Source organism: Lichenostomus cassidix, unplaced genomic scaffold, assembly GCF_008360975.1.
Source record: "Lichenostomus cassidix isolate B80296 unplaced genomic scaffold, HeHo_3.0 HiC_scaffold_37, whole genome shotgun sequence".
NCBI classification, from domain to species: domain Eukaryota; kingdom Metazoa; phylum Chordata; class Aves; order Passeriformes; family Meliphagidae; genus Lichenostomus; species Lichenostomus cassidix.
Genome location: NW_028147279.1, coordinates 435,364 through 447,268, shown reverse-complemented (window position 1 = coordinate 447,268; position 11,905 = coordinate 435,364). Strand labels below are relative to the sequence as shown.

The following is an 11,905-nucleotide window of genomic DNA, read 5'->3' as shown; positions in this document are numbered from 1 at the left end:
GGAATTTGGGATGAAATTTCAAAGTTTAGAAGGAATTTGGGTTTTTTGGGGGAGGAAATTTGGGGATTTTAGGGAGGAAATTTGGGGTTTTTAGGAGGAAATTTGGGGGTTTTCGGGATTTTAGGAGGAAATTTGGGGATTCCAGGGGGAATTGTGGGTTTTAGGAGGAAATTTGGGATCGAAGGACGAAATTTGGGTTTTAGGAAGGAATTTGGGGTTTTCGGGATTTGGAGGAAATTTGGGGATTTTCGGGATTTTCGGAGGAAATTTGTGGGTTTTGGGGAAATTTGGGGATTTTAGGGAAATTTGGGGTTTTTAGGAGGAATTTGGGGTTTTGGGGGATTTGAGGAGGAAATTTAGGGATTTGAGGAGGAATTTGGGGTTTTCGGATTTTCAGGAGGAAATTTGGGGATTGCAGGGGAGAAATGGGGGATTTTCGGGGGATTTTGGGGATTTTAGGAGGAAATTTTGGATTTCTGGGGGGAATTTGGGATCTGAGGGGATGATATTTGGGATGCTGGGGGAAAATTTGGGGATTGAAGGAGGAATTTGGGGATTTTAGGAGGAAATTTGGGGGTCTGAGGAGGAATTTGGGATGCTTGGGGGAAAATTTGGGGATTTTAGGAGGAAATTTGGGATCCCTAGACGGAAAATTTGGGAATTTGGGATCCCTGGATGGAAAATTTGGGATTTCAGGAGGAAATCTGGGGTTTTCAGGGAGAAATTTGGGGATTTTAGGGGGAAATTAGGGATCCCTGGACAGAAAATTTGGAGATTTTGGGATTCCCTGAGGGAAAATTTGGGATCCCAGGGGTAAATCTGGGATTTCTGGAGCAAAATTTGGGAAATTTGGGGATTTTAGAAGGAATTTTGGGATTCCCAGCTGGAAAATTTGGGATTTTTGGGCTCCCTGGGGTAAATTTAGGATCCCTGGGTGGAAAATTTGGGGATTTTGGGAGGAAATTTTGGGGTTTTAGAAGGAAATTTGGGATTCCTGGCTGGAAAATTTAGGAATTTCGGATCCCAGGACAGAAAATTTGGGAATTTTGGGATTTCCAGGACAGAAAATTTGGGATTTCAGGAGGAAATTTTGTGGTTTTTGGGGGAAAATTTGGGGTTTTTAGAAGGAAAATTTGGGATATAAGGATGTAAAATTTGGGAATTTCGGGAATTTTGGGATTCCCGGGACAGGAAATTTGGGAATTTTGGGGCTTTTAGAGGGAATTTTGGGATTCCCAGGACAGAAAATTTGGGATTTCCAGAGGGAATTTAGGGATTTCAGGGAGAAATTTGGGATTTTAGGAGGAAATTTGGGATCCCTGGACAGAAAATTTGGGGATTTTGGGATTTCAGGAGGAAAATTTGGGTTTTCAGGAGGAAATTTCATGGGTTTTGGGGGAAATTTGGGGGTTTTAGGAGGAAAATTTGGGTTTTCAGGGGGAAATTTGGGGTTTTTAGAAGGAACTTTGGGATATAAGGATGGAAAATTTGGGAATTTTGGGATTCCAGGACAGAAAATTTGGGATTTCACGAGGAAATTTGGGATTTTTGGGATTCCAGGAGGAAAATTTGGGTTTTCAGGAGGAAATTTCATGGTTTTTGGGGGAAATTTTGGGTTTTCAGAAGGAAATTTTGGATCCCAGGATGTAAAATTCGGGAATTTCGGGATTCCCGGGACAGGAAATTTGGGAATTTTGGGGCTTTTAGAGGGAATTTTGGGATTCCTGACTGGAAAATTTAGGAATTCCGGATCCCAGGACAGAAAATTTGGGAATTTCGGGATTTCCAGGACAGAAAATTTGGGTTTTTAGAAGGAAATTTCATGGGTTTTGGGGGAAATTTGGGGGTTTTAGGAGGAAAATTTGGGTTTTCAGGGGGAAATTTGGGGTTTTTAGAAGGAACTTTGGGATATAAGGATGTAAAATTTGGGAATTTTGGGATTCCAGGACAGAAAATTTGGGATTTCACGAGGAAATTTGGGATTTTTGGGATTCCAGGAGGAAAATTTGGGTTTTCAGGAGGAAATTTCATGGTTTTTGGGGGAAATTTTGGGTTTTCAGAAGGAAATTTTGGATCCCAGGATGTAAAATTCGGGAATTTCGGGATTCCCGGGACAGGAAATTTGGGAATTTTGGGGCTTTTAGAGGGAATTTTGGGATTCCCGGCTAGAAAATTTGGGATTTCAGGAGGAAATTTCATGTTTTTGGGGGGAAATTTTGGGATTCCCAGGACAGGAAATTTGGGAATTCCGGGAGGAAATTTCATGTTTTTTGGGGGAAATTTGGGATTTTAGGAGGAAATTTTGGGGTTTTACAAGGAAATTTGGGATTCCCGGCTGGAAAATTTAGGAATTCCGGATCCCAGGACAGAAAATTTGGGAATTTCGGGATTTCCAGGACAGAAAATTTGGGATTTCAGGAGGAAATTTTGTGGTTTTGGGGGAAATTTTGGGTTTTCAGAAGGAAATTTTGGATCCCAGGATGTAAAATTTGGGAATTTCGGGATTCCCGGGACAGGAAATTTGGGAATTTTGGGGCTTTTAGAGGGAATTTTGGGATTCTCAGCTGGAAAATTTGGGATTTCAGGAGGAAATTTCATGTTTTTTGGGGGAAATTTTGGGATCCTCGGCTGGAAAATTTGGGGATTCCAGGAGGAAATTTGGGAATTTTGGGATTCCCGGGACAGAAAATTTGGGAATTCCGGGAGGAAATTTCATGTTTTTTGGGGGAAATTTGGGTTTTTTGGAGAAAATTTTTGGGTTTTAGAAGGAAAATTTGGGATATAAGGATGTAAATTTTGGGAATTTCGGGAATTTGGGGATTCCCGGGACAGGAAATTTGGGAATTCCGCCTCTCCCCTCCCCCGGCCTGCCCCGCGGTGTCGCCAGGGGGTGACAGTGACAGTGACAGTGACAGTTGCCATGGCAACGCGGCTTTTCCCCCCCGAGAACAAAGAGCCTCAGTTGGGAACAGCGAAGCCTTTGAGAGATTTGGGTTATTTGGGGTTATTTTGGGTTTTTTTTGGTTTATTTGGGGTTATTTTGGGGGTTTTGGGGTTTATTTGGGGGGGTTGGGGTTTATTTTTGGGTTTTTTTTTGGTTTATTTCGGGTTATTTCGGGGGGTTTTGGGGTTTATTTTGGGGGGTTTTGGGTTTGTTTTGGGTTATTTTGGGTTTATTTTTAGATTATTTTGGGGCTTTTTTGGGTTATATTTGGGTTATTTTGGTTTTTTGGGGTTATTTTGTTTGTTTTGGGTTATTTTGGGGTTATTTTGGGTTATTTTGGGGTTTTGGACTTTTTTTTGGGGTTTTTTGGGTTATTTTGGGGATTTTTGGGACTTTGGGGGTTATTTTTGGGTTGTTTTTGGGTTTATTTTGGGTTATTTTGGGGTTATTTTGGGGTTATTTTGGGGTGTTTTTGGGGTTATTTTGGGGTATTTTTGGGGTTATTTTTGGGGTTATTTTGGGTTATTTTGGGGCTGTTTTGGGGTTATTTTGGGGTTATTTTTGGGGTGTTTTGGGGCTATTTTGGGTATTTTTGGGTTATTATTTGGTGTTATTTTTGGGGTAGTTTTTGGGCTATTTTGGTATATTTTGGGGTTATTTTGGGGGTTTTTTTGGGTTTTTTTGGGTTATTTTGGGGATTTTTGGGGTTATTTTTGGGTTGTTTTGGGGCTTTTTGGGGTTTGTTTTGTGTTATTTGGGGTTTTTTTGTTTATTTTGGGTTATTTCAGGGGTTTTGGGGCTGTTTTGGGTTATTTTGGGTTCATTCTGTGGGGTTTTTTGTTTATTTTGGGTTACTTTGGATTTTTTGGGGGGTTTATATTGGGTTATTTTAGGGGCTTTGGGGTTATATTTGGTTTATTTTGGGATTTTTGAGCTATTTTGGGGTTTTTTGGGTTATTTTGGGGTTTTTCGGCGGCACTCAAAACGCTGGCTGAGAAAATTGGGGAAAAAATGCTAAAATGGGTGAAAAATGGGCTAAAATGAGAGGAAAATGGGGATAAAGGGGCAAAAAAACGGGGATAAAAGGGGAAAAATGGGAGAAAATGGGGAGAAATGGGAGAAAAATGTGCTTCAATGGCCAAAAGCTTAAACAGAGACAAAAGGAGACAAAAATTCCATAACGTTGAAAATGTTTAGAGCTAAACGGGGCGAAAACAGGAATGAATTTGGGCTAGAAAGGTGAAAAAACGTGGCAAATATTGAATTCAAATGGTCAAAATTGGGCTAAAACGTGGGATTTTCAATAGGAGAATGGGGGATTATTGGGAAAATGGGATAAAAAAAGAGGTTTGGGAGACACGAGAGGCCTGAAGTGTTTTGGATTAGAACAAAACGTAATTTTAACACTAAATCACCTTTAATTTTGGCAGTTTTACCCTCAAATTCCTCGGCGGTGGGGATGAGTTGAATCCTGAGGGCAAAACCACCTCCGGCTTGATGAAAACGCCGCAAAAAGACATCGAGGAGGTAGCGGAGAACTCAAAAATCATGCGGAAACTCGAAAGCGGCGGGAAAAATAAACTTTTTAAAGAAAAGTTTAAAGAAAACTTCGCGGCTTTTAACCGGATTCTTCTCCTCTCCCCTGAGGCGCCGCGGACAAAATGGCGGCGGCGGCGGGGAGCTTCCCGCCCTTTCCCAAGCCACGCCCCTTTTCGGGCTCTCGACCAATCAGAGAGCGTGTTTTGCCCTTCGCTCCGCCCCCTCGCCGTCCCTGAGGGGATATGACCTTCCCGCCCTTTCTGAAACCACGCCCCCTCTCGGGTTCTCGACCAATCAGAGAGCGCGGTTGACGCTTGGCTCCGCCCCCTCCCTGCAGTCCCTGAGGGGGAGCAATGGCGGCGTGAGGGGAAAATGCTTTTTGTGAGGGAAAAACTTCGCTTTTTGAGGTAAAAATCACCCTTTTTTTGGGTGAAAAGGTGGTTTTGAGGCAAACTCAGCGTTTTCTGAGGCAAACGTATTTTTAATATTTTTTTTTTCATTTTATTTGGTTTTTTTTCCGATGCAATATTAAGGATTTTTCAGGCCAACCTCCCGATTTTGTGAGGGAAAGACTTCGGTTTTTGAGGTAAAAATCACCGAATTTTGGGTGAGGAGGTGGTTTTGAGGCAAACTCGGCGTTTTCTGAGGCCAACCTATTTTTTATATATTTTTAAAATTTTATTTATTATTTTTTCTGGTGCGATATTTAGGGTTTTTTCAGGCCAAACCTCCTGATTCTGTGAGGGAAAAACTTCGCTTTTTGAGGTAAAAATCACCGGTTTTTTGGGTGAAAAGGTGGTTTTGAGGCAAACTCGGCGTTTTCTGAGGCGAACCTATTTTTCATATATTTTTTTAAATTTTATTTATTTTTTTTCCCGGTGCAATATGAAGGATTTTTCAGGCCAAACCTCCTGATTCTGTGAGGTAAAAATCGCAGTTTTTAGAGGTAAAAATCCTCATTTTCTGAGGCAAAAATAAAGTATATTTTTCAGGCCAAACTCTAATTCTGTGAGGTAAAAAAATCCTCATTTTCTGAGGCAAAAATAAAGTTTATTTTTCAGGCCAAATCCTGATTTTGTGATGTAAAAATCCTCATTTTCTGAAGCAAAAATAAAGTTTATTTAAAAAAACAAACATTTGAGGACAAAATTGTCTTTTTTTCTCACTTAAATCTCTCAAAAATTTGCTGCACTTGGAGATTGTGAAGCAAAATTCATCCCAAAATAAGAAAGTTTTGGGATTTCAACCCATTTTTTCCTAAAAATGCTCCAGTTTGGGTCAAATGTTGTAATTTTAAACGAAAAATTCCTACTTATTTTGGAATTTTTAATTATAAATAACATTTTCAGGACGATTTGGGATTCCCAACCCAAATTTTAGTGGTTTTTCCCCACAAATTTTTATTTTTTCCTCCTATTTTGGAGCATTTCTAACCTTTTTTACAACTTCCTCTTATATTATTGACAGTTTTCCTTAATTTTGGGTTTAATTTCCCCCAATTTTGATTAATTTACCCAATTTTGGGTAATTTTCCCCAATTTTGGGTTACTTTTCCCAAATTTTTGTTAAATTTTCTCAATTTTGGGTTCATTTCCCCCAATTTTGGGTTAACTTTCCCCAATTTTGAAGTAATTTCTCCCAATTTTGGGTTAATTTCCCCCAATTTTGGGATAATTTTCCCAATTTTGGGTTAATTTTCCTTAATTTTGGGTAATTTTCCCCAATTTTGGGATAATTTCCCCAATTTAGGGTTGATTTTGCCCAATTTTGGGTTAATTTTCCGAATTTTTGGGATAATTTTCTGCAATTTTGAAGTAATTTCCCCAATTTTGGGATAATTTTCCCCGATTTTGGGTTAACTTTCCCAATTTTGGGGTAATTTTCCTTAATTTTGAGTTAATTTCCCCAATTCTGGGGTAATTTCCCCCAATTTTGTGGTAATTTCCCCCAATTTTTGGGATAATTTCCCGAATTTTTGTTTAATTTTCCCAATTTTGGGTTAATTTCCCCAATTTTGGACGATTTCTCCCCAAAAAACACTCAATTTTCAGGTGGAAATTCTTTATTTTCTCCCTCAGTGCTTCTTGCTGGCAGCAGCGACCTGGAAGGTAAAAAAAATATAAATAAATCATTTAAAATTTTAAATTTTCCCCCAAATTTTCCCAAAATTTCGGGAATTTTCCCAAAATTTGGGGAATTTTCCCCAAACCCACCTGGCCGGCGATTCGGTCCAAATCTCGCTGCCCCTGAGGAGTTAATTTTCTGCCCCTAAAATGAGGGAAAAAAGGAGGAAAATGGTAAAAATGGGGATTTTTGGGGAGGAAAATTGGGGGGAAAAGGAAAATTAACCCAAAATTGGGAAAATTAAACGAAAAATTGGGGAAATTAAACAAAAAATTGGGAAAATTAAACAAAAAATTGGGAAAATTAAACAAAAATTGGGGGAAATTAACCCAAAATTGGGCAAAATTAACCCAAAATTGGGAAAATTATCTCAAAATTGGGGAAAATTATTTCAAAATAGGGAAAATTAAATTATATATTTTTGAATGGAAAAATGAGGAATTAATTGTGGGAAAAATGGAATGAAAATTAGGGGAAAAAAGGGAATTTTTAAATGGAAAAATAGGGAATTAATAGTGGGAAAAATGGAATTAAAGTGAAGGAAAATAGGGAAATTTTAAAGTCGCCTTTTTTCCACCAAAATCCCCATTTTTCACCCCAATAATCTCCATTTTTCCCCAAAAATCACCATTTTTTCCCCAAAACTCCCTATTTTTTCCTCAAAAATCTTGATTTTTTCAGCCCAAAATCTCAATTTTTTCCTCAAAAATCTTCATTTTTTCACCCCAAAAATTTCCATTTTTTCCCCCTAAAATCCCCATTTTTCCCCCTAAAATCCCCATTTTTTCACCCTAACTCCCCTTTTTTCCACCCAAATCCCCAATTTTTCACCAAAAATCCTCATTTTTTCACCCCAAAAATTTCCATTTTTTCACCGAAAAACCTCATTTTTCCACCAAAAATCTCCATTTTTTCACCCAAAAATCCTCATTTTTCACCCCAAAATCCCAATTTTTTCAACCAAAATTCCTGTTTTTTTCCCAAAATCCCCATTTTTTCCCCCAAATTTACCCATCCTGATCTTTTTCCACGATTTTCAGAGCCTGCAGGACCTACCTGGCCACAGCTAAAAATCCCCATTTTTCACCCCAAAATCCCCATTTTTTCTTCAAAAATCTCCATTTTTTCACCCAAAATCCCCATTTTTTCACCCAAATTTCACCAAAATCTTTATTTTTCACCCCAAATTTACCCATTTTGGTCTTTCTCCACCACTTTCAGAGCCTCCTGGCCACACCTGGACTGTTTCACCTGAAGTGACTCAGCTGAAAATTCCTATTTTTCACCCCAAAATTCCCATTTTTTCACCCAAAATCTCCATTTTTTCACCAAAAGAACCCAAATTTCACCAAAATCTTCATTTTTCACCCCAAACTCACCCATCCTGATCCTTCTCCACGATTTTCAGAGCCTCCAGGGCCTGCAGGACTCTCCTGGCTACAGCTGAAAATCCCCATTTTTCACCCCAAAATCTCCATTTTTTCACCTACAATCTCCATTTTTTCACCTAAAATCACCATTTTTTTCCCAAAATCTTCATTTTTCACCCCAAAACTCACCCATCTTGATCCTTCTCCACGATTTTCAGAGCCTCCAGGGCCTGCAGGACTCTCCTGGCCACAGCTAAAAATCCCCATTTTTCACCCCAAAATCCCCATTTTTTCACCTAAAATCCCCTTTTTTTCACCTAAAATCACCATTTTTCCCCAAAATCTTCATTTTTCACCCCAAAACTCACCCATCCTGGTCCTTCTCCACGATTTTCAGAGCCTCCAGGGCCTGCAGGACCCTCCTGGCCACAGCCCCCGAGCCGCGGCTGAAGTGACTCGGCCGAACTCCTCGCCGCTGCCGCCCGCCGTACACCTTGGCCATGGAGCCGACGCCGGCGCCGCCTCTCAGGTACAGGTGACGCGCTGTGGAGGCTGTGGGGACACCTGGGGTTATCTTGGGAACACCTGGGGACAGCTGGGATAACCAGGAGTGACCCTCAGGTAACCAGGTGTAACCTCCAGGTAAGGTGAGTCACACCTGCCCCACCCCGCAGGTACAGGTGATGCGCTGTGGAGGCTGTGGGGATACCAGGGTGACACCTGAGATACACCTGGGGACACCTGGGGACAGCTGGAATTACTCTGGGATAACTGGAGTTACACCTGGGGAAGGTGAGTCACACCTGCACTGTCCCACCTCTCAGGTACAGGTGACATGCTGTGGAGGCTGTGGGGACACCAGAGTGACACCTGAGATACACCTGGGGACAGCTGGGATACACCTGGGGTAACTGGAGTCACACCTGGGGAAGGTGAGTCACACCTGTCCCGCCTCTCAGGTACAGGTGAGGCGCTGTGGAGGCTGTGGGGACACCTGGAATTATCCTGGGAACACCTGGGATACACCTGGTGACACCTGGGATAACTGGAGTTACACCTGGGGAAGGTGAGTCACACCTGGATAACTCAAATCACCTCCAGGATATCAAGAATCACACCTGGGAACACCTGAGATACACCTGGGATAACTGGGAGTAACCCTGAGGTAACTGGAGTTACACCTGGGTGAGTTACACCTGGATAACTTGAATTACCTCCAGGATAACGAGATTCACACCTGGGAACACCTGGAATTATCCTGGGATAACCAGAGTTACACCTGGGGAAGGTGAGTCACACCTGCGCCACCCCGCAGGTACAGGTGACGCGCTGTGGAGGCTGTGGGGACACCAGAGTGACACCTGGGGACACCTGGGAACAGCTGGAATTATCTTGGGAACACCTGGAATTATCCTGGGATAACTGGAGTTACACCTGGTATAACCAGAGTTACACCTGGGTAAGGTGAGTCACACCTGGATAACTGGAATTACCTCCAGGATAAGGAGAATCACACCTGGGATTTTCCAGGTGTTCTCAGGTGTGTTTTTGGATGTCCCAGGTGTGTCCAGGTGTGTTTTTGGGTGTCCCAGGTGTGTTTTTGGCCAATCCAGGTGTGTTTTTGGGTGTACCAGGTGTGTTTTTTGGCCAATCCAGGTGTGGTTTTGGGTGTTCCAGGTGTGTTTTTGGACACTCCAGGTGTGTTTTTGGGTGTCCCAGGTGTGCTTTTGGGTGTGCCAGGTGTGTTTTTGGGTGTCCCAGGTGTGTTTTTGGACACTCCAGGTGTGTTTTTGGCTAATCCAGGTGTGTTTTTGGGACACTCAAATGTTTCCAGGTGTGTTTTTGGGTGTCCCAGGTGTGTTTTTGCTCAATCCAGGTGTGTCCAGGTGTGTTTTTGGGTGTCCCAGGTGTGTTTTTGGCCAATCCAGGTGTTCCCAGGTGTGTTTTTGGACACTCCAGGTGTGTTTTTGGGTGTCCCAGGTGTTCCAGGTGTGTTTTTGGGTGTTCCCAGGTGTGTTTTTGGGTGTTCCAGGTGTGTTTTTGGCCAATCCAGGTGTGTCCAGGTGTGTTTTTGGTCAATCCAGGTGTATTTTTTGGCCAATCCAGGTGTGTTTTTGGCCAATCCAGGTGTGTCCAGGTGTGTTTTTGGGTGTCCCAGGTGTGTTTTTGGGTGTCCCAGGTGTGTTTTTGGGTGTTCCAGGTGTGTTTTTGGTCAATCCAGGTGTGTTTTTGGCCAATCCAGGTGTTCCCAGGTGTGTTTTTGGACACTCCAGGTGTGTTTTTGGCCAATCCAGGTGTTCCCAGGTGTGTTTTTGGGTGTTCCAGGTGTATTTTTTGGCCAATCCAGGTGTGTCCAGGTGTGGTTTTGGGTAAGTCCAGGTGTTCCCAGGTGTGTTTTTTGGCAATCCAGGTGTGTTTTTGGCCAATCCAGGTGTGTCCAGGTGTGGTTTTGGGTAAGTCCAGGTGTTCCCAGGTGTGTTTTTTGGCAATCCAGGTGTGTTTTTGGCCAATCCAGGTGTGTCCAGGTGTGTTTTTGGCCAATCCAGGTGTGTCCAGGTGTGTTTTGGGCTCACCTGCCCGCGTGTAGAACCAATTCTCGTCGTAAGGCGCCAACTCCTTGTGTTTGGCCAGTTTGACAGTGTCAGCCCAGTCGGGGACCTTCAGCTTGCCTGACCTGGGGGGAAAATGGGGGAAAAAATGGGGAAAATGGGAAAAAATAGTGAGAGAAATAGTGGGAGAAATTGGGGAAAAATGGGAAAATGGGGAAAATGGGAAAATGGGGGGAAATGGGGGAAAAATGGGGAAAATGGGAAAAATAGTGAGAAAATAGTGGGAGAAATTGGGGAAAATGGGGGAAAAATGGGGAAAATGGGAAAATAGTGAGAGAAATAGTGGGGAAAATGGGTTAAAAATGGGGGAAAAATGGGGGGAAAATTGGGGAAAATGGGTTAAAATATGGGTTAAAAAATGGGGTAAATGGGAGAAAATAAAGGGTTAAAAAATGGGAATAAAATGGGGAGAAATGGGAAAAATAGTGAGAGAAATAGTGGGAGAAATTGGGGAAAAATGGGGGAAAAATGGGGAAAATGGGAAAAAATAGTGAGAAAAATAGTGGGAGAAATTGGGTTAAAAATGGGAAAAAATGGGGGAAAAATGGGGGGAAAATGGGGGAAAAAATGGGGAAAATGGGAAAAAATAGTGAGAAAAATAGTGGGAGAAATTGGGGAAAATGGAGGAAAAAATGGGGAAAATGGGAAAAAATAGTGAGAGAAATAGTGGGGAAAATGGGTTAAAAATGGGTTAAAAAATGGGGGGAAAATGGGAAAAATAGTGGGAGAAATTGGGGAAAAATGGGGGAAAAAATGGGAAAAAAATGGGGAAAATGGGAAAAAATAGTGAGAGAAATAGTGGGAGAAATTGGGGAAAAATGGGGGAAAAATGGGGAAAATGGGAAAAAATAGTGAGAGAAATAGTGGGAGAAATTGGGGAGAAATGGGAATAAATGGGGCAAAAAATGGGGAAAATGGGTTAAAATATGGGTTAAAAAATGGGGAAAATGGGGGAAAATAAAGGGTTAAAAAATGGGAATAAAATGAGGAGAAATGGGAAAAAATAGTGAGAAAAATAGTGGGAGAAATTGGGGAAAAATGGGAAAAATTGGGGAAAAATGGGGGAAAAAATGGGGCAAAGGGGAAAAAATAGTGAGAAAAATAGTGGGAGAAATTGGGGAAAAAATGGGGGAAAAATGGGGGGAAAAATGGGGAAAATGGGTTAAAATATGGGTTAAAAAATGGGGAAAATGGGGGAAAATAAAGGGTTAAAAAATGGGAATAAAATGGGGAGAAATGGGAAAAAATAGTGAGAAGAATAGTGGGAGAAATTGGGGAAAAATGGGGGAAAAATTGGAGGAAAATGGGAAAAAATAGTG

At 41.7% G+C, this 11,905-nt stretch overlaps 1 protein-coding gene and 2 long non-coding RNA genes across 5 annotated transcripts in view; 1 reads left to right on the top strand and 2 right to left on the bottom strand.

Annotated features, from left to right (window-relative positions):
- Window positions 1–4,342: 4,342 nt before the first annotated feature.
- Window positions 4,343–5,479, bottom strand: LOC146423501 (uncharacterized). Its single transcript, XR_014847486.1, has 2 exons — window positions 5,392–5,479; window positions 4,343–5,032 (listed from the first exon to the last, which is right to left on the bottom strand). It is a non-coding gene; the product is annotated as an uncharacterized LOC146423501 (long non-coding RNA).
- The window catches only part of LOC146423496 (uncharacterized), a 45,516-nt gene continuing 38,373 nt past the window's right edge, over window positions 4,763–11,905 (top strand). The window contains exons 1-2 of one of the 2 annotated variants that reach the window (XR_014847478.1): window positions 4,763–4,890; window positions 5,070–5,565. This is a non-coding gene — a long non-coding RNA (uncharacterized LOC146423496). Of the gene's footprint in view, window positions 4,891–5,019; window positions 5,566–11,905 lie in introns of those variants that run through there. The other variant, XR_014847479.1, reaches the window with a different exon arrangement.
- RPS19 (ribosomal protein S19) overlaps window positions 6,528–11,905 on the bottom strand; it is a 50,945-nt gene continuing 45,567 nt past the window's right edge. The window contains exons 3-7 of one of the 2 annotated variants that reach the window (XM_085044689.1): window positions 10,551–10,651; window positions 9,286–9,315; window positions 8,346–8,499; window positions 6,697–6,751; window positions 6,528–6,584 (exon numbers count right to left, since the gene is read on the bottom strand). In XM_085044689.1, the coding sequence (XP_084900815.1) occupies window positions 6,558–6,584; window positions 6,697–6,751; window positions 8,346–8,499; window positions 9,286–9,315; window positions 10,551–10,651 (367 nt within the window). In that variant the 3' untranslated portion in view covers window positions 6,528–6,557. Of the gene's footprint in view, window positions 6,585–6,696; window positions 6,752–8,345; window positions 8,530–9,285; window positions 9,316–10,550; window positions 10,652–11,905 lie in introns of both variants that reach the window. The other variant, XM_085044690.1, reaches the window with a different exon arrangement.